This window comes from Aspergillus tubingensis (assembly GCF_013340325.1).
Source record: "Aspergillus tubingensis WU-2223L DNA, scaffold_11, whole genome shotgun sequence".
NCBI classification, from domain to species: domain Eukaryota; kingdom Fungi; phylum Ascomycota; class Eurotiomycetes; order Eurotiales; family Aspergillaceae; genus Aspergillus; species Aspergillus tubingensis.
The window spans coordinates 1,155,854-1,176,931 of record NW_023336285.1 but is presented as its reverse complement, the minus strand read 5'-3'; the positions used below and the strand labels follow the sequence as shown (position 1 = coordinate 1,176,931).

The 21,078-nt window shown below is 51.4% G+C and overlaps 7 protein-coding genes across 7 annotated transcripts; 4 read left to right on the top strand and 3 right to left on the bottom strand.

The window, feature by feature from the left end:
* Positions 1–465: 465 nt before the first annotated feature.
* AtWU_09735 (ATP-dependent (S)-NAD(P)H-hydrate dehydratase) lies at positions 466–1,856 on the top strand (the record flags this gene model as incomplete). The annotated part of the gene is made up of 6 exons (XM_035504841.1): positions 466–562; positions 625–664; positions 716–762; positions 819–829; positions 884–916; positions 972–1,856. The coding sequence occupies 6 exons, from the start codon at positions 466–468 to the stop codon at positions 1,854–1,856; spliced, it is 1,113 nt and encodes a 370-aa protein (XP_035360734.1).
* Positions 1,857–3,033: 1,177 nt separating this feature from the next.
* On the top strand, positions 3,034–3,432 carry AtWU_09734 (putative adhesin; the record flags this gene model as incomplete). The annotated part of the gene is made up of 1 exon (XM_035504840.1): positions 3,034–3,432. One exon carries the CDS (start codon positions 3,034–3,036, stop codon positions 3,430–3,432), a length of 399 nt encoding a protein of 132 aa, XP_035360733.1.
* Positions 3,433–3,805: 373 nt separating this feature from the next.
* AtWU_09733 (mini-chromosome maintenance complex protein 7) lies at positions 3,806–6,391 on the bottom strand (the record flags this gene model as incomplete). Its single annotated transcript, XM_035504839.1, has 4 exons — positions 3,806–3,865; positions 3,927–5,844; positions 5,893–6,023; positions 6,077–6,391. 4 exons carry the CDS (start codon positions 6,389–6,391, stop codon positions 3,806–3,808), a joined length of 2,424 nt encoding a protein of 807 aa, XP_035360732.1.
* A 487-nt stretch (positions 6,392–6,878) lies between these two features.
* Positions 6,879–10,690, top strand: pex1 (AAA family ATPase peroxin 1; the record flags this gene model as incomplete). Its single annotated transcript, XM_035504838.1, has 4 exons — positions 6,879–6,989; positions 7,054–7,293; positions 7,342–7,420; positions 7,473–10,690. The coding sequence occupies 4 exons, from the start codon at positions 6,879–6,881 to the stop codon at positions 10,688–10,690; spliced, it is 3,648 nt and encodes a 1,215-aa protein (XP_035360731.1).
* Positions 10,691–10,862: 172 nt separating this feature from the next.
* Positions 10,863–12,746, bottom strand: AtWU_09731 (glycine-rich domain-containing protein 1; the record flags this gene model as incomplete). The annotated part of the gene is made up of 3 exons (XM_035504837.1): positions 10,863–12,029; positions 12,088–12,200; positions 12,260–12,746. 3 exons carry the CDS (start codon positions 12,744–12,746, stop codon positions 10,863–10,865), a joined length of 1,767 nt encoding a protein of 588 aa, XP_035360730.1.
* Positions 12,747–15,054: 2,308 nt separating this feature from the next.
* On the bottom strand, positions 15,055–15,508 carry AtWU_09730 (putative NRPS-like enzyme; the record flags this gene model as incomplete). Its single annotated transcript, XM_035504836.1, has 2 exons — positions 15,055–15,384; positions 15,440–15,508. The coding sequence occupies 2 exons, from the start codon at positions 15,506–15,508 to the stop codon at positions 15,055–15,057; spliced, it is 399 nt and encodes a 132-aa protein (XP_035360729.1).
* A 559-nt stretch (positions 15,509–16,067) lies between these two features.
* AtWU_09729 (putative ABC multidrug transporter) lies at positions 16,068–20,713 on the top strand (the record flags this gene model as incomplete). Its single annotated transcript, XM_035504835.1, has 3 exons — positions 16,068–16,262; positions 16,312–18,826; positions 18,888–20,713. The coding sequence occupies 3 exons, from the start codon at positions 16,068–16,070 to the stop codon at positions 20,711–20,713; spliced, it is 4,536 nt and encodes a 1,511-aa protein (XP_035360728.1).
* Between the last annotated feature and the right edge of the window lie 365 nt (positions 20,714–21,078).

Sequence of the window (21,078 nt, the reverse complement as noted above, 5' to 3'; positions counted from 1 at the left end):
ATTTCTGTACCAATTTTGGATGAGCATCAGCGAGCGTCAAGGTGTCGATAGATGGAGGGCGATTATCTTCATTTTCACTTCACATATTAACATTGCTAGTTACATACAATAGCGGGCGTGTCTGTTACTGTCACTGTTCTCGTGGTAGCATTGAATGCGATTGGATAGCTGCAAATATTGACCACTCTCATCGTCATTGCTGGTAATGTGATTAATATATAGTAAGGATTGAGCAAAGCAATCAAGACCGGATTCTTATCGAGAAATGACCCCATCTGCCCCACCCGTAGGCGGTGACATCACTCTTCCTTCTGCTCCTACAGCTGCTGCTGCTTCTTCTCTCTACTTACTACTTCTCTCTTCAATTGCTGCGCAGTCGATCTGCTCTTTATTATAGAACGCATAGTATACAATTCTACAGTTACAGATTCAGCATACTGATCGATCGCTATTTCGCTCGTCATCATGGAGTCGTCGGTTCATCACATTACAACCTCGTCCAAGGTTTTGCTGAAGAAGGCGCGCAATCTGGTGCCTCCGATGCTTGAGAAATTCCACAAAGGTAGGCTTTGACATTACAGTTTCAGTCTTTTACTTTACGAACTTTCTTCTGACAGATCAAAGGACAACAGGGACGTGTTGCTGTCATCGGAGGAAGTATAGAGTATGTTCACCCCGCTCCTCTTCATGCGAACGGAATGTGAACGTGTCCAAGTTACACAGGGGCTCCCTACTTCTCTTCAATGGCGTCGGCTAGACTGGGTAAGATACTCATCCAATGCTAGTATAGCTAGCTTTTAGCTGACATGGCATTGCAGGATGCGATATGGTAGGCTGTCCACCAGAACGTTAGCCGCTGTATACACTTTCTGACAGATCACAGAGTCACGTAATTTGTGACAAGTCTGCTGCAGTTGTAAGTTTATAGTCTGCTAGACTCAAGCATGTCTGTTGTCATTGACCGTGGCTAGGTCATCAAAACTTATTCTCCGAACCTTATGGTTCACCCGATACTGCCAAGCAGCGACAACGTCAAAGATCCCGAGTCTATTGACGCCCCGTCACTCGCTAGTCCCATCATCTCCATGCTTTCCCGTCTCCATTGCCTAGTCATTGGACCGGGTCTAGGTCGCGACGGAGTCACACTCAAGGTGGTCACGGAGGTGATGAAGGAAGCGCGGTCCCGATCGATACCGTTTGTACTGGATGCGGACGGTCTGCTCCTTGTCACGGAGGACCCGGATCTAGTGAAGGGCTACAAGGAGTGCATTCTCACTCCCAATGTAAATGAGTTCAGTCGTCTGGCGAAAGCTCTGGGCATTGACGTCCCCAGTCAGGCCGAGATTGGCTCCAAGTCTGGCGGCGGCGACAAGACTAGTGAGGAGACTAGGGCTTGTGAACAGCTTTCTCAGGCTCTGGGTGGCGTTACTATCATTCAGAAGGGTCCTCATGATATTATCTCGAATGGTGTCACCAGCATTGTCTCCGACATTCAGGGCGGGCTGAAGCGGAGTGGTGGCCAGGGAGATACGCTTACTGGCTCGCTGGGCACCCTCTTGGCCTGGAGGGCGGCTTACCATAACGGACTCTGGGATTCAGGAGAGCAGGACAACCAGAAGGAGGCTGAGACCAAGCAAGATGTCCAGGCGGAGCTGGAATCCGAGAACAAGAGGATGTCCCCTACCACGACATTGCTTCTTGCGGCGTTCGCGGGAAGCAGTATCACGAGGGAGTGCTCTCGTCGTGCCTTTTTGGCCAAGGGACGGAGCATGCAGGCTAGCGATCTCACCGATGAGGTCCATGAAAGCTTCCTGCAGCTGATTGGGGAACCAGAGGCTTCGAAAATGCGCTTGTAGGATCTGTTTACGAAGTGATCGGAATGTTCGTGTCGAGATGTATAGGAATGACATAATGAAAGGTTATTTATAGGTTTAAAGTATATCTGGGTAGCGGAGGTTCTTTGTCTATATACATACCACACACTTTTACTATCTCTGCTATTGCACTGGACCCGTGACTTCTTTTCTCCAAGGTTGATCCAGCATCGGATGCGAGTATCTTCTGCAACAGCGGTCAGCAAGTAATAGCACCAAGGGTTGCTTTTGCCATCGTGATGGCATCAAGCCTACTAGATTTACACCAGATGAAATTGTTCGATATAACAGTCACTTCTATACCTCTTAAACTCTGGTGGACATCAAAAAGTAATAAATATCGTATGATTTGATGCCACGAGATAGAATTTATGTATATGCGACACTCTACGATCTTGGACAGTTCGACTCCATTAATATTGAACGTTCAATAGTCAATTTGGCCCAACTGAAACATCACAGCCTCCACCAAACGGACATCCAAACCATAGACCCTGTCTTTGACCTCCACTATCGAATATTTCCACATACATGACGTCCTTGTTGCCAGACTAGCCCTGTCATTCATCTGACCGTGAGCGATATCAAAGCGAAAAGAATGAGACCCTTTCAACATAGCATAACTCATCTCCCAAATAACTCTGACCCATCCGTAGTGATGGAGTCTATACTTCCAACCTTGCTAAAGAAAGCAACAATCGCCTTCCGTCAATGCTGGATCCGCAGGGCTGTCTCGTATTCGCCCTCCACCACTGGCACAGCCCATATGAATTGGAGCTTAATGGTCAATTTTCAATGCCCTGGTATGTCTCAGAGGAACCATACCATCACCGCATACTGAGCTAATCTTGGATGTTATCCCTCGTGACGTCGTAGTCGCGATAGTTAGATAGATACCAGCCACCATGTTTTTCGTCCTTCGGCAACGAGGATCCCAGATGATATGGTCAGATCTATACGAAGTAGACTTGAATGCATACTCTATTCAGGTTTTAGTCTATACTAATAATACCTCTACCTTTCTCCAGATAATCAGATGACTAGAAAATGAATATAAGATCCCCTCCCATCCCCTCTCATCCTCATTATCAAAACCTCAAATCAACTCCACTATTAATATCATTATCATTACCAGCACATCCAAACCCCAAATCTCAACATGTACTTCTCAACCACCTTCACCTTCCTCCTAGCCACCACCACCGCCCTAACCCTCGCCTCCCCCAACCCAGCTCCAGCTCCAGCTCCCCAAGCTGCATCCCCAGCATCCCCCCCAACATGCGGAACCTGCAACCCCCTCTCAGGCGAAAACCACTGCGACGTGACAACCTCATGCATCAACACCGGCACGCGCTTCCATTGCGCCTGTCGTGCGGGATACAAAGCCTCCCGCCAGAACAACGACATCACTAAACAGTTCCGCTTGAATGTCCCCGGGTATCAGTTTCTGGTCTTCACGCCTGAATATACCCAGTGTGATACGCTGTGCGATAATCCCTATGGAGCGAGTGCGCAGTTGTGTTCTGAGGTGCCGATTTATGGACAGTGTGGGGTTTGAGATATTGATTTCAATTTGGAGGAGGTGGAAGGTTTGGGTGGAAAGGGGGATGGAGTGATAGTTGGGGGGTTTGGGGAGGAAGGGATTTGGTTGATCTTGATCTGTCAGTGGAGGGCTGTTAGGAAGATTGTTACGCTCCTTTACTAGATATATATTATGCACGTTGTACTGCTTGATTATTCAATGCCATTCATTTAGTTGTGATGATATCAAGAAATAAACACCAAACACCGGTCCGGGTTCTACCCCCCCACAGGAATCTCACATGGCCTCGTGCACGTCTCTCGGATGAAGATAAATAGTTAAAAAATAATCGATGAAAGATAGCAGAAACGTATGACTGCAGACTCGTTCTAAATTAAGTAATAGCCGTTTACATGTCCATAGCATCAACAAAGACGAGACGGGTACCGCCGCCCAGAACTTGCCAGACCTATAACATAGAATGATTAGCAGACGCTCATACAGACGTAGTATAAAGCAGATGAACTTACGTTGTTATGCTCGTATTCGTCAATCGTCACGTTGAGCTGGTCCTCCGTGAATCCCTTGGCAAGTACTCTCTCCCGGATTCTCCTCATGCTCAATTCGCTGCCGTCTCCATCGCCCACAGCCGCAGCACCACTCTCCATCATGCTGCGGATGAGGTAGTAGATCTTGCTGGTGGGGCTCTGGTCCAAGCTGGACTGGCCGTCGTTGGCCAGCGAAGCCTTGCTGACCTCGACCAGGCGCAGGGCCTCGTCGACATCCTCGGTGACAACTTCGTTGCTGAATCGGAGACGCGCCAAGGCCTGCGACAGACGAACAACACCGAGAAGCGTACGGGGCGTCACATGGGAGAACTGCTTCTTCTCTGCCTCGTCCTTCTTCTGCTGCTTCCTCATTCTTACATAGGCTCCGACCATGTAATCGGACACAGCGGAGGGAACAACAGGACGGAAGGTACGCGCCTTAGCAATGTACTGGCGGACTTCCTGAGGCGTGAACATAACGCCGGCATCCTCGTGCTCAGGGTGCTTGTTGTGCATGTGGACATAGGTGACGTGGCTAGCCAGCTCCTCGTCTGCTTCGCGCGAAGGGGTATCGAGAATAAGGAACATGACATCGAAACGCGAAAGGAGAGCCGCGGGAAGGTTGATATTCTCAACTGGAGAGACTCGGGGGTTGTAACGGCCGTAAAGCGGGTTGGCTGCTGCCAGGATCGAGGTACGAGCGTTGAGGGTGGTCGTGATTCCTGCCTTGGAGATGGAAATGGTCTGCTGTTCCATCACTTCGTGAATGGCCGTACGATCCGAGTCATCCATCTTATCGAATTCATCGATACAGCAGATACCGTTGTCTGCCAGGACCAGGGCACCTCCCTCCAGAACCATCTCATCCGTCACCGGGTCCCGCATAACAGCGGCAGTGAGACCAACACCACTGCTTCCTCGACCGGTTGTGTACACACCACGAGGGGCAACCTTGGCAATATACTTCAACAGCTGGGACTTGGCAACACCAGGGTCACCCATGAGGCAGATGTTGATGTCACCACGAATGTGCAGGCCGTCGCCCATCTCTTTCGTCACACCACCAATCAGGAGCAAAAGCAGTGCCTTCTTCACATCAAGGTGTCCGTAGATCTCAGGGGCAATTGATCGCGACAAGTACTCGTACATATTTCCGGACTTCTGGTACTGGTCGATCTTGCGGAGAGTTCGGCTGTCCATGGCCGTGTCGTTGTATGACTTTTTATGCTCCGTGATATGCTGGGCTTCCATGTAAGTATCAGTCAGCAAGCCCGCACGGATGGCTCTGAATCCGGTGTAAGGCGTGGGGAGGAAGATTCCTGCGATGTCAACAACATCTCCCGGGTTGAGCTGGCGTGTGAGACTTCCATGGCAGTGGATAGTCATGGTTCGCGGAATATGGCCAACAGGCACCTGATCGGCCATTTCTTGGATCTTGACCTCTTGGAAAGGAACGAATTTGGAAGCGCGAGTGGAGAGGAAGAGCTGCCCCTTGGAGTTGTTCGTCCTGCATTCTTCGGACACACATTCGGACATAGGAAGGAACTGCTTCGTAGTAACCGGCTGGAACACTTCACATCCACAGCGATCACAAGTATAGGCGTTGATTTCAACAGCTGGCTTGACATCCGAGACACGGGTTGTAATACCCCGAACGGTGATCAAGCCACCAATGTGCTCTGCGCGGACGTTGCGCACTGCAAGGGCCTTGGATTGGCGGTCGCTGCTCGAGCCGGAAGGGGTGAGGGGCTTGAAGTTCATGGTGTACCGGCGTGTCAGCTCGGGTGGAAAGATAGACTGGGCGGCATCGGCGTCGGCATTGGCCTCTGCAGCCATGTTCATGGCCTCGTTGCGCTTTTCACGCTGCGACATGATGACATCGAGTACATCATCCTTGAAACTGTGCGCGATTAGCTTTAAGCCCCGAAGGATAGTATTTTCGACCTACGTGATCTCCTTGCTTTCCTTCGGCATCAAGTCATCAACCGCACGAGAGAAAAGATCGATATAATGGTAGGTGTTCTTCTGCACGGATTCAACAAGCCGCAGGTCCACGTCATCCGAAAGGCCTTTCTCATACTGTAGCAGGTCAGTCTTGGTCGGGAGATCAGTCGCAATAAGGAAGCACTCACAGTAGCGAGATCGTCCAGCTCAATCAGAATGTTTGTGCGCTCCCGGTCAGCGACCTCCTGCAATACCTGCATGTATTTGAGCTTAGGCTCCCGACGTCTGCGACCAGCGCGCTGTGCGCTGCCCTCCTGGGCGACATCATCCATAAAGTCGTATTCATCGCTGGTGCCATCCTCGTCAATGCGAAGGTCTTCAATGGCTTCTGTCGCAGCCGATTCCGAAGCAGACTCAAAACTTTTGAAGTGCTTCAGAAAATCCTTGAAGGCATCGAGCTGCGCTTCGTAGTTGACGTTAAGGGTGTAAGCGTTCAAAGCCATGATGCTGTAGGGCAACAAGCTAGTTCAATTGACCAACAGCTGGCGATGAAGCGGGTTTGTGATGGTGCTAAAACTGCCTGGGGCCGGGAAGGTAAAAGAAAGGCGGCGGTTCGGCCAAAGCGTCCCTTGGCGGAGTTTCTTCCCAGTTGGCGGATTGCCTTTTTCGGCTGCCGCAGCAACACGTCGCGAAACGCGTCGATTTCGCGTCTTTCATGCCATTTCTACTTTATTGCCAGTTCGGGTCTAGCGTAGATTGATCAGTAAAGCACGTGCTCTCGGAGAGGAACAACTCTCGGCCCGAACATCGGCGGCGGGCCACCTCGGCCAACGGCATCTGGTTGGTTTGCGGAGTCAATGCGAGTCTAATGAGTCCGGGGAGATGCTGAGGTCTGGTCTTCTCTCATTCTCCCCAAGATCTCTCGATCCCCGACTCCAATTCTTTCGCTGTGTTCGCTGACCGCACGAGCTTGCGATCCTGCGCCTGAGAATGGCGCCCCGAAAGCCCTCCACCACCGCGGAAGTTTCCCTGGTACCTTTGAAGAACTGTCTTGTAAACCTGCCACCGTCGCTGGTCGCACTGCTGGTCAATGCCAATACTGTAAGCTAGTCATTCCACCTGGACAGAGCACGGTGATATTCCAGCCCAGCTGACTTAAAAATAGGCCGCACAAAATGTAATTGTCGAACTACAATATCGCCAAACTACAGGAAAGGCCAATGGCAACCCCGCGCAGCGGTCATGCTATCTGGGATGGACTGGAATGCCGAGTAAGCGGAAGCTGGCTCCCGTCGTGGGAAGGGACGGTATCAGCAGTGCTTCTGCCGCCAGGGAGCAGGACATCTCTACAGTAGAGCTGGACACAACATTTGGACGACTCTTGGGTCTTGCTGATGGCCAAAGGGTAAGTGTGCCGGTCGCGACGGGGACCCTCAGATGCTAATGCGCCTAGGTCGGGATATACATCCATCTTGATCCACCCGTTGCGCATACCATTAATATTGAACCTCTGACTCCGGAAGATTGGGAGAGTATGTTTTGGGTCCCCTTCTATGATTTACCGGCTCGTCTAATCACCTGCAGTTATTGAGCTTCACGCGACCTTCCTCGAGCTTAACCTTCTGTCGCAGATTCGAGCTCTCCCCAACCCCACATACACGACGCCTCAACCTGATCACATGCACCCTCTTGCATTGCATTTATCTCCAACATCCACGGCCAACATTGTCATCACATCTTTGACTCCTGCTCCCCCAAATACCTCGCCCTTCGCGAAGATAGCGCCAGATGCGGAAGTCATTGTTGCTCCGAAGACTCGTCCGAAGGCCAACAGAGGCGCCCGGGGAGATAGCCGGAGTGTCACTGGAAGCAGCAGAAGAAGTGTTGGGGGACGGAGTAGTGGAAGCACCGCCCGGGCAAAGGGCAGTCGATCTGACTCGACGAGCAGGGGCTCCCTCTTCTTTCGGGGAATTGACCGCCAACTGTCGGAGCAGTACTTTGATGAAGAGGCAGAGGAAGACAAAAATGATGGGTTCCGTGTTTGGCTTGATCCGGACATGCTTGCCACCAACGAGCTTCGGGGTGCAGGGTGGGCTTGCATTTCGGTTGTCCAGCCTGCTGGCCTGAAGGCGCCACCCGACCCGCAGCAACAGGTAGAACAAACGGAACAAAAAGGTAGCGATGCCGGAACACCGGCGGCCAAGCTGGTTGCAAGGTTGATCCCGTGGACTGATGCTCCGGACACTCAGCATATTGCAGTATCCACTCTGTTGTCTGCTGCTCTCGGTGCTGAGGGTATGGTGGGTGGTATTATTCGAGTCGAGGCGGCGCCTCCGCCGCTACAGCGGTCCACGGTGAAAACGCTCAAGATACATCCTTTTATGGCTGATACGACAAAGAAGAAAGATGGATTGAAATTCGGGTCCGATACTGCGGCAGCGAGAGATGCATTGGCAGAGCGTATCAAGATGATCTATGGGAGTACTGGATCGGATAAGGGGCTACTAGCAGGGCCCTTGACTGATGGGATGGTTTTGCCCAATACAGACTACCAGGCAACAGGACCCAGTTTCGACGGTGCTATTCTCCGATTTGACCCTCCGCTGAAGACTGGTTCCGAAACGGCAAAACCAGCAACAAACTGGCTCTTGGGATCAGATGCTAAGCTGTCGCTGGAAGTGCAGGCTGAGATACCCCGTCCAGCGGAATCAAGCTCCTCCGCCCATCCATCTGAGGACGCAATACCGCCTACTGTTCCTGAACTGGTCGGGATCGACCGCATTATCTCTCAGTCTGTCGATAACCTGACCAAATCCTCCTCTATCTTGCTCACAGGCGGTCTGGGGTCTGGAAAGACAGCTTTGAGCCATCTACTAGCTCACCGTGTGCGGACGGACTATCTGTTCAACGTAAAATATTTCTCTTGTCGGAAACTGGTTACCGACGAGACCCGGATTTCAAACATCAAAGAAACGCTGAACCGCCTTTTCATGTCCGCTTCCTGGTGCGCACGTCTTGGCGGACAGTCGCTTGTGATTCTGGATGATCTTGACAAGCTGTGTCCTGTCGAGACAGAGCTTCAGGTTGGAGGGGACAATGGCCGCAGCCGCCAGAACAGTGAAGTAATCTGCTCGATGGTGCGCGAGTATTGCACCATGAACTCTTCGGTGGTTCTGCTGGCTACGGCCCAGTCGAAAGAGTCCTTGAACAATGTCATTATCGGAGGTCACGTTGTCCGAGAGATCATCCACTTGAGGGCTCCGGACAAGGAAGGTCGCCGCAAGGTGCTGGAGCAACTTACCAGCCAGGACAGAGGTGTCCCACCTGCGTTGAACGGTCATGCACGGAACTCCAGTTCCTCCACGCAAGACTCCTGGCTAAACCCTTCCAACCCAGGAAGTCGTCCCAGCTCAGCCGGGGCAGACGGGTTCGTGCTTGGTAGGGATGTGGATTTCTTGGAACTTGCTGGCAAGACAGACGGGTACATGCCCGGCGATATGGTCCTTCTAGTCTCCCGCGCGCGAAACGAGGCTCTTATTCGCTCTGTTCAGGATATGTCATCATCGTCGAGAGCCATTACGCTTGGGGCAGATGATTTCGAAAACGCTATCAAGGGCTTTACTCCCGCGTCTCTTCGAAACGTTACGCTCACCTCGTCTACTACGACCTTTGCAGGCATCGGTGGGTTGACTGAGACTCGTAAAATGCTCCTCGAGACGTTGCAGTATCCCACCAAGTACGCGCCTATCTTCGCACAATGTCCTTTGCGTCTGCGCTCAGGTCTGCTACTTTACGGATACCCAGGATGTGGAAAGACGTTGCTCGCCAGTGCGGTAGCCGGAGAGTGTGGCCTGAACTTCATCTCCGTCAAGGGTCCTGAAATCTTGAACAAGTATATCGGTGCGAGTGAGAAGAGTGTCCGAGATCTCTTCGAACGGGCACAGGCCGCTCGACCGTGTATCCTCTTCTTCGATGAATTCGACAGTATCGCACCTAAGCGTGGACACGACTCTACAGGTGTCACCGATCGCGTTGTCAACCAGCTTCTGACACAAATGGATGGTGCCGAAGGCCTCTCCGGAGTGTACGTCCTTGCAGCTACATCCCGACCTGACCTCATCGATCCCGCCCTGCTCCGACCAGGACGTCTCGACAAATCTTTGATCTGCGACATGCCCAACCACGCAGACCGACTCGACATAATCCGAGCAGTGAGCGAGAAGCTCGCAATGAATGAGGAAGTCGCTGCTCGTCTGGACGAAGTGGCCACCCGTACAGAGGGCTTCTCCGGAGCTGATCTGCAAGCTGTCGTATACAACGCCCATCTTGAGGCAGTCCACGATGCCCTGGGCGACCACTCCGTGAACGACAAGTCCACGGCCAAGAATGGCACAAAGTCGTCATCATCAACAGCCACCAGCACCAAATCATTCATCCAGTTCCTCTACTCCGCCTCCGAACAGGAGGCCGGAAAGGTATCGATGCCTTCTCCCGCTGTTGTCGCGTCTAAGCTCGATGCAATCAAGAGCGCCCGACGACGCCAGCGACAGTCGGAGCAAGGCACAGCAAACAACACTCAGACCGCAGCACCCAACGGGACCGCGCACGAGGAACCGCGCGAGGAGATCATCGTGCGGTGGGAGCATATGGAACGCTCTTTGAACACAACGCGTAGCTCCCTCAGCCCAGCTGAAAGACGTCGCTTGGAAGGCATTTACCGGGAGTTCATCTTCGGACGGAACGGTGAGATGCCCAACGGCGAGGGCAGCCAAGAGATAGGAGGACGGACGAGCTTGATGTGATCCATGTATATTAATACCACATGCATATATTGTTCCATATTTCATTTTGACTTAGTAGTCTACTAGCATGCTGTCATTTGCGCAGTTTAGATCCTACAGGCTAGAAATCTAACTGTAGGTCTTAATCGATTATGGCTGGAAGACTCCCTAGCCAGCTTTGATCTTATGCTTGCTAATATTTCCATGCTTTGAGAGAAGATAGGGAGACCAATGAACTCCGTCTGCGAGGTCCCTTCGCCAAAACTTCCTCTAGACTCTCCCTTTTCAGGCCCGGCAGTCCTTTTTCGCGCCGGGCCTCGACTTCCTGCCAGAACATAACAACTACTCGGCGTGCCCATTCCTGGTAGTACTGTGTCTTTGATGATGATGCTGATACCTCATCATTAGACACAGTAACTTCTTGACCATTCCGCTCTGTCTCGCACGACCAACAAAGACAAGCATCATACACCCCTCTGAATCTCTCCGAGTAAGCCTTCTGAGTAGCTTTGAACGAGCTACTCAGGTTTTTATGGATCACTTTATCGCTATAGTCCATAGACTTCCCTACATGTCGAATACAGAACCGGCGATAAGGTTCCGGAGATAGCTGATGCGTGTGCCAGAATAAATTCATGTCTGATGTTGGAGTAACAAATAGATTGTTTGACGGACGAGCTGAATTTAGAAAATTTCGATATTTCTGCTGTGCTCGTGGCAGCGTACCGGCTAGTCTTGATGGATTTGTAGGAGACCGAACACAGAGCGCCGGTGAACGCAGCCAGCATTGCTTGTGCATCTCATCGACGAAGCGCATTCCGCGCAGTACTGAGGAGTAGTGAGCTGATGATGCTTGTGTCACTGGGGAGGTTGGAGTGTAGAGTGATAGCAATGTCTCTACTGCCCATTTTGGTGTGTTGCTTTCGTAGCTTGCGGTGTGGATAGCGTGGAGGAAGCATTCGCGCGTGGTGCAGGACTCTAGGATAGGCAGCGGTAGTGCTCTTGATAGAGGATATAATGCTTGAGCGAGAGCAGGGTTTGAATATGTTCCCCGTAGTCGGGACTCCCTGGTTTGGCGGAGATGAAGAAGATCGCTGCGGAGTGCGTCCACGGACGGTGCGTAGCCGCAGTCGCATTCTAGCTCGAAGCCATGGTTGATATCTTCGGTTTGAGCGGTGGGTATAATTGGTAGGTTTCTGGTAGTATGGCAGTATGGACAGTTTATATCGTAAACTAGCGGATGTGTTTCGTTACAGAGCTCTTCAAGTAGATCGGCTGATTGTCCGGATGAATTTTCGAAGAAGTCTCTTGCAGCAGAAGGGATGTAGTATTCGGTCGTCCTGATGTCGATTGCATTAACCTAGAATAATTAGCCTAGATATTAACGTTTCAGGACGGTTCTTTATCATCTTACTTACCACTGCCTGCCAGGGGAAGAGAACGCGGCGCATATGAGGTACGTCCAGCCGAGAACAGTCGTCCTCGTAGATAACAGGCTGTAGCATATACGCATGCCAGATTATCATAACATCTAGAGCAAGTATCAGTCAGGCCTGTATAAAGTCTATCTCCGTAAATGGGAACAGCTACCTATAGGAGGCAATAGATCGGCTGGTAGCTCCAAGTAATCTTCCTCAGGCATCATCCTTGATAATTTTTGGTTTACTGCGTGCCACCACGAGTAGAATCGAGGAGCAGCAACCTCCATAAGCCCAGCCAGTAACTGACTGTGAATTTTCTCATTGTCTGGCTGCAGGCCTACCCTGTTCGTCGAGAGCAAGGCAAGCAATTTTCTGGTAGTCTCTCCACTGATTGACTTTTGTTTCCACGCCCACGTAGCTTCCATTAACAGTAGATGAGCAGCTGCTTGAGCTATAGACGGGACACAGTCTTCCGCTAGATGGGATAATCCGGACGGGCTCACGATGGACATATCGGGAGCAGAAGCCTCTTTATCGTGCGTGTCTGCTTCCGCAAAGACTGGACGCTCTGTGGCTGCCAATGGTACATCTGGAATGATTTTATTGGAAGGTGGGACTCCTGACAGAAGTGCCGATACAATGGAGGGAGCTCTCATTACGGGTTGATTTCAGATGCAGCAGTTATGAAGTTTCCAAGAATCAAAAGCAACTCCTTGAAAACGAAGTGATGGGCGCAGTATCTATGGGATTAGTGCCCTATTTCTATTGAAGGCGCGGATGTAGTACATCATCAGTGTAGACCCTCCGTGGGCATTGAATGTGTATCTTGGCAGATCAACCATCCATCGATGATACCCACGGTACGGCAACAGATGACCAAGTACTTAAAATCAGAAACCGCGATGTGGGTAACACTTGCTCCCACTCATATCAATGCAAATCTTGAGATGCTCGGGTAGCTCTTTCGATCGATGTAACATCCCTTCTTCATCACAAAATCACCGTGCTGATCTAGGGTCGCATCCGCGGGGAGTACAGGATCTGCACCAGATCTACAGGCCGAGTGAATGCAGAAACTCAGCGCGGCTCCACGGAGGCTGTAACATTATTCCACACTTTCGGCTTTCCCCGAAATTATGGCGATCATGCAAATCATCGTACGATCATTGGTGTTTCATGTGGTTTTATATTATCCCTACTCTTCTTCTTTCCCTCTTGCAAGTGGTGTAGCGGTTAGTCTACGGACTGATCACTTACCTTTTCCAGCTTTGTGCTAGTAATGTCCTCTCCTGTAGTGAAATTGAAGCAGCTTTCCCCGTAGGGGGCTTCGAAGTAGCTTCTCCATAAATCTCGCCGAAACGGCGCTGTCAAGATTGCCAGAACTCGGGGACCTTGAGAAATGTTGATGCCGTAAGTGCTTTGTAACCATGGTGACAGACAGATAGTTCTTTCTGAAAATTAGAATCAATCAATTGAGGAATGAAATGATGGGCGCAGAATGGAATTAGTAACCTATCTCTATTTAAGAAAAAAGCAAATGTTGTATATTACTAATTGTATTTACTCTATGGGCATCAAATGTGTATTATAGTAACTTAATTATCTATTAAGGATATCCACGGTACAGAAAGAGATGGCTAGTAATTGACTGTTTCTCCCTAGTCTTCTCAGTGGTACTTGAAGGAGCAACTGTGATGGATCTAGATCTTGAGATTACTCAGGTAGCTCTTCCTATTAATACAATAACCAGTTATTATTCAATTACTGTGCTGAATCTAGGATTATATCTATAAAGAATACTAGAATCTACTCTACTTGAGATCTCCAGACTGAGTAAATTCACTTATAAAATATGTTCAGGGAGTTTGTCTGAGCGTAGAATTATTATCTAGTATAGGCACCAGCTATAACCCTATTATATCTGATTATATAGATAGTCATTCAGCAGTGCCTTCGGTTTTAAAAGAGCTTTAGAGAATACTTCTAATGCGCTGGCTATATGAGGTGGTTGGAAAGGGGTTCTGGGAGCCCTAGAGGAGCTTCAAGAGGGTCAAACTGCAATTCGGGGTGCTCCGGGGGAGGGAAGGGGGATGGGGGGAGAGAGGCGCCTCAGAGAGAGTCTTAGCAATTGTTAGCCTTCTAGAGTGACCATCTGGTACCCTTGCGCTGACGCAATCAAAGGAGGGCTAACCTACTTAGTGCAGGACCGATGGGTGGCTAAGATGGCCCCAGAGGGTAACAAAGAACTATTCCTGTCAATCAATCAAAAAGTCAACGCCAAGCCCGAGCTAGGCTTTTCGGTTTCGATAGACTCTCGGGAGACCGACGGATTCTATCTTGTATCTGTATTGTAAGCCAAATGACAAAATAAGAGGCTGGGAGAGAGGGCGATTTGGCTCCTCTTTACGCTGCAATTAACGAATCAACTTGACGAAGCGAAGTATCAGGCACTCCCTCCCTTTCCCCACAGGTCGCCACCCCCAAGATAAAGAAGTGGATTTCACATACCTATACACATATCTATAAATATAGCCTGAAATATCTCAAAGCTGGTAGAATAATCTGATCAAGTTGGACTTCCAAATGCAAAACCATTTATGACTCTATTCAGGCGACTCAAAACGGGATCTTTCAGTATAAGCAACGGTGGGGCTTGACTGGTAACAAGTTGGAGGGCCTTCAATAAATCTGTAGATCTATCTATGCTGTGGATCTACAAGGTGGGTTTAGGGTTCCCGACAAGCCCCCCCGGACGGATAGAGAGAGTGCTATCCTCCGACTGGCGTGATTCTCGTGCGAAACTTACGGTATCATTGTTTGTGGGGCGATCTGAGTAGTTCCAGGTGGCAAGACTCCAATTACCCGGCTGGGCGAGTGCGAGGACTATTCTATTGTCTAAGATGCCACCCCACGAACTCCACTTTATGTACAGTACCTGTAGGTACAGAAAGTGGCTTTAGCTACTTAAGTGGCAGTAAACTCCACGACACGAGTGGAATCCGTTGCCACGAACTCACCCCGCTGGGTGATATACCACGATAAAGTATAGTAATGCTTCTGGCGGTCCTTGTGACTCCAATTTGGCGACGGCGCCGGGACATCTAGGAAGCAGAGCACGTTGGACGTGTTCGTGCGGGGGTCGGCCATCAGAGATGGAGGCAGCGAATGCGTCAGCCCATCGAACTCGATGATATCCAGGGTAATTTCGTGCACGGTCGCGAGCCAGTCATAGACAGCCATCAAAAGCGATGGAGAACGCAAGAAGGCAGCGATCGCCTCGCTGCGCGGCGTCCTCTAGCTCCTGGCTGTGCTGCACGGTACAAACGGCATATATACCCCTGTGATACACCATCACTCCTTTCGGCTTGCCCGTTGTGCCCGAGGTAAAGATAATCCATGCAAGGTCATCGGCCTGCATACCGCGTCGGCATACCTCCAACTCTACTCGTAGGCCGTCCTTGGTGTCGAACGCTTCGGCGATGGGCTAAATAGCTTGATTCTCAGTATACGGAGATTATATCCACTTCTACATCTTGGCATATCCGTTTAGAATAGGGTTTAGGTGGGTAGTTTCACGGCTGACACTCTGTGGCTGACATTCGAGGGCTTACAGCTGGATTAGACGCTGCTGACGGGCACGAATTGCCCGATATGTGCCTATGTGGGGGGTGGGGGTCTAAATCTCAAGTAAATGCCTGACTATAGAGACTACTACTACCTAGTACACGTCTCATGATACTGCCCTGATCCTAATCTAGTGCCGGAAAAGATACTAATGGCGCCTTGTTCGGTCGGCCTATAGCAAGTGCCAGATAAGGCATACTACCCCTGCATCAACTCTGGACAAAATGGCGTGTGCGCTAGCGACTACAGCGACTGCACTTATAACGCAACTTCACCGTCAGCTCTTCTTCCTTCCCCTTCTCTTTTCCCCGAGAGGGTAGAGACCCGGAGGAGCGGGATCCGACGTTCTCAAAATGCCCTTCACTAATGGGGAGGGCAATATGCTCCACTTCGACCAAAAGCAATTTGACTTCAACCTTCAATTCGAGACTCTCTTTTTCTCGATTATTCCTTCCATCTTGTTTATTCCATCATCGCTATGGCGAACTCTAGCAGGGATACGCAGGCCCGTCGTGGTTAATGCGCCCGTCTTGCAGTTCATCAAAATAGTACGTCCTCTATTACTGGGTAAACGATTTCTGCCCACTGACTACTTAGGGGACCATCGTAATCTACGCTGGCTTAGAACTTGCTCTCCTCATTCTCGCCGCAGTCGGCTCCTTTCACATTAGCCGCATGTTTATCGCTTCTTCCGTTCTCCAGCTGCTATCAGCCCTGTTCATGCTGACAGTGAGTATGGTGGACCACAGCCGCAGTCCTAGACCCTCCATGCTGCTGAACAGCTACTTGTTTCTTACTCTACTCCTGGACATTGCCCGGGCAAGGACTCTATTCCTGTCGTCAGACTACATTTCCGAGGTCGCATATAGTAATTTATTCTGTGCATCGGTCGGGCTGAAGACCGCCATCTTGGTGCTAGAGGCCTGCCAGAAGGCAAAATGGGTGGTCTGGGATGCAACGAAACACAGCCCCGAGGAGACGAGTGGGATATTCTCCCTAGGTATTTTCTTCTGGCTGAACAAGCTCTTCTTGGCTGGGTATAAACATACCTTCACCATTGAAAGCCTCTACCCCCTTGACAGTACCTTTGACGCACAAGCCCTGCATGAGGAATTCGCGAGAAAAATGGACTATACCAAGCTAAAGGGGGATAAATTCGGCCTTCTGAAGGTGCTAGTACGTACATTGTGGGTGCAACTACTCCTTCCTATTCCTCCGAGGGCGGCTTTGATTGCGTTCTACATCTGCCAACCTCTATTCATCGAAAGCCTCGTCACGTATTTGTCTCAATCGGAGCCCGGTCCAAATGTGGGATATGGGCTCATCGGCGCTGCCATACTCATCTATTCCGGGATTGCCATCTCGTACGGCTTGTACTGGTACTGCCACCATCGACTGCGGACAATGGTCCGCTCCATCCTAGTCACTGAGACGTTTAAAGCCGCCACCAGAGCTCGGATGGGATCAGGTGATGATAACGCTGCGCTGACACTTATGAGCACCGATATGGAACGCATCCGAATGGGACTTCGCTTCGTGCACGAGACATGGGCGAGCTTGATTCAGGCTGGTCTCGCCGCCTGGCTGCTCTATCGGCAACTTGGGGTCGTGTTCGTTGCTCCTGTAGGCGTGGTGGTAGTCTGCTTTGTTGGATTAGGAATTCTAATCAACTTCACTGGGGACTCACAGCGGTCTTGGATGTCTGGGGTCCAGAAGCGAGTCGGGCTTACAGCCACCGTCATTGCCAGCATGAAATCACTCAAGGTATCCGGCCTTGCTGGTCCCGTGACGGAGTATGTGCAGCAGCTGCGTGTCGATGAACTCGCCGCTGGTGCCCGATACCGCAGGATCATGATCATCGCCGCTGTCTTTGCATTTATGCCGCAGTTGATCAGCCCTCCGTTAACCTTCGCGTTTGCCCAAAAGACGCTGAATGCCTCGACCATGTTCACCGGTCTTTCATTCCTGACTTTGTTGACTCAGCCGCTGTCCCAGCTCTTCCAGTCCGTCCCAGAGCTGGTTTCAGGCTTGGCCTGCTTGGGTCGGATTCAGGCATTTTTGGAATTGGAGCCTCGTCGGGACTACCGGCAGCCCCTGGTAGAAGCCCAGAGTGGCGGCTTGGAGAAAACTTCCAATTATATCGCCATCCGAGCCGCGAGCTTTGGATGGAAACCAGACAAGTTTGTCCTGAATAATATCCATACTAAAATTCCCACATCGTCCCTCACGATGGTTGTCGGTCCAGTTGGCTCAGGAAAATCCACATTCTGCAAGGCCCTTCTAGGTGAGATGCCCTTCAGCCAAGGTAGCATCGCGATGCAAACTTCCCCACGCCACGTCGGCTTCTGTGAACAAACAGCTTTTCTGTGGAACGGTACAATCCGAGAGAACATCATCGGATTTGCCCCTTTTGACCGCGAGCGGTATGACCAAGTCATTGAAGCCACTTCCCTGCGCTTCGACCTTGCTACCCTGTCCCAGGGGGACCAGACGAACATCGGGTCGGATGGTGTAGCATTGTCGGGCGGGCAGAAACAGCGTCTGTCTCTTGCGCGAGCACTATACCTTCCTTCCAACCTTTTGGTCTTGGATGATGTGTTTAGCGGCCTGGACGCTGATACTGAGGAAAAAGTCTTTCAACAGGTCTTTGGATCAGATGGTCTCCTGCGACAACGGGGATCAACGGTGGTTCTGTGCACCCATAGTGTTCGGCATCTCCCAAGCGCGGACTACATCATCGTCCTCGGAAACGGCAGCGTTGAAGAGCAAGGCACCTTCATTGAGTTGTCCACCCGTCCGGGTTATGTTCGGCGTTTGAAGGTGGGACTAAAGCAAGAGGGCGAGGATAATAATATCGCTGACGATGAGCCTGGTCCTGATCCGTATCAGGAACATAAAGACCAGGCGGAGGCTGACAAGAAACTCCAACATGAGATCACTGTCAACAGCACGCAATCATCCACCCCAATTACCCCAGTTGTGGCCGCCGCGCGGCAGGTAGGTGACGCCACCGTCTATAAGCTATATCTCAAAAGCATGGGATGGTTTGTGGCGGCTTGTAGTCTTTTCTTTGCGGCCCTGTGGGGTCTGTTCACCAATTATCCAACGATCTGTGCGTCTCTGCTGCTCCCCTCCATCTCCAATGTCCTTAATAACTCATTGTATCAATGCAGGGCTCACATACTGGGGTGACGCGACCGACTCCGTCCATCCTGCGCACCCCCACTCCTACTATGCGGGCATCTATGCCCTCCTGCAGGTCTGCGCCATCCTCGCCCTCCTCCTCCTAGGGGTAACGCTCTTCATTATCTCGGTAAATAAAGCCGGCGCCAATCTCCACCAGCAAGCCTTGCGTACCCTGATTCGTGCCCCGCTCACCTTCTTCACTAATACCGACACCGGAGTGGTCACGAATCTCTTCTCTCAGGATCTCAACCTCATCGACACCGAACTCCCCGAGGCGACCCTCAACACCCTCTTTTGCGTATTCCAGTCGATTGGCCAAGCCGCCGTGATGCTTACCTCGTCCGTCTACCTAGCCATCAGCTACCCGATCCTGGGCGCCTTGCTCTACTTCGTGCAGAAATACTACCTCCGTACGTCGCGGCAGCTACGATTGCTCGACCTGGAGGCCAAGAGCCCGCTGTACACGCATTTTCTTGACACTCTCAAAGGAATTGCCACGCTGCGCGCCTTCGGATTCGTCTCGGAGGACATCCACAAGAACGCCCGTCTAGTGGACTCCAGCCAGCGCGCGGCGTATCTCCTTCTTATGATCCAGGAGTGGCTGAATCTGGTGCTTAACCTTGTTGTGATGGTCATCGCGGCGGCCCTGACCACGCTGGCCGTCCGGCTACATTCCAACTCGGCCTTCGCCGGTGCATCCATGTACTCGCTCATGACCTTCGGCGAGAGCCTATCCGGGATCGTGATTTATTACACCCGACTCGAAACCTCCATCGGCGCGATCGCGCGACTGAAGACCTTCAACGAGACCGTCAAGCCAGAGGACCGTGACGGTCCCGGAGAGGAGGACATCGTCCCAGACACAAACTGGCCGGATCGCGGGCTGGTCGAGTTGCGCGGTGTATCCGCCCAGTACAAATCCACCACCCATAGCGTGTCTGAATCTGACTCTGAGTCCAACTCCAACTGCATGGCAACAACTTCTGGTGCCACCACTACTGAGCCACAAACCTTAGCCTTGAGGAACATCACTTTAACCATCTCCCCAGGGGAAAAGGTCGCCATTTGCGGCCGCACCGGCAGCGGCAAGTCCAGCTTCCTCGCTCTCCTGTTGAAATTACTCGATCCACTTCCCTCTCCTCCAATCGACCATGAGAGCAGCAGTCTCAATGATGACCAAGGTCGTCAGAGCGCTCCGGTCTTGATCGACGAACTCCCACTGCACCGCATCCACCGCGCGACTCTCCGCCAACGCCTCATCGCCGTCCCCCAGGACCCCGTTTTCCTGCCCGACGGCTCCTCCTTCCTGGCGAATCTCGACCCAACCAACACTGCAACCCCGGCGGAATGTCAGCAAGTTCTAGAAGCGGTCCGGCTGTGGGAATTCGTGCAAGAACGGGCAGAGGGGCTGCTCGCGCCGGTCACGGCCGGGACTTGGAGCGCTGGGCAGAGGCAGCTCTTCTCGCTGGGACGGGCAGTCCTCCGAGCTAAGATTCGCCAGCGTGCACAGTCTTTATCCTTCCCCAACGATGCGGGATCCAACAATGCAGCGCAAGGGGGGGGAATACTCCTCCTCGATGAGGTAAGCTCCAGCGTGGACCGCGAGACTGAGCAGATTATGCAGGAGATCATTCGGGCAGAGTTTCGGGCGTACACCATCATCGCGGTCAGCCATCGGCTCGAGATGATCATGGACTTTGATCGGGTAGTGGTAATGGACCGCGGGGAGGTCGTTGAGGTAGGGAATCCGGTAGCCCTAAAAGAGGCGTCTGGTACGAGATTCGGGGAATTGGTGGCCGCCGCTGGGGCGTAGGCAACTTCTCATCATTCTTCTTAATTTGACTACTAGCTTCTACCCAGGCATAACTTAATTTAGTTCCAAATAAAATCATGGTTATATGTAATTATACCGTTGACGGCGAAATACAATCGAACACCGACCAAGCACTAATAGACAACAGGCACATTCGCACTCGCAGCGTCCAAAAAACTGTCCTACAAGCCCCCGAAAAACGCGCATACAGCCCTAGCAAACGCCGTCGACTGACTCTCGAACGCATCAGCAGATAGCCAATCCACGGAACCTCCCCAGCCGAAGAAACCAGTGTTTGTCGGTCGTTGAATTGCTTATAAGCTTGGATATGTTTCACTGTGTGCCTTGCTTCAAGAGTTTCTTCT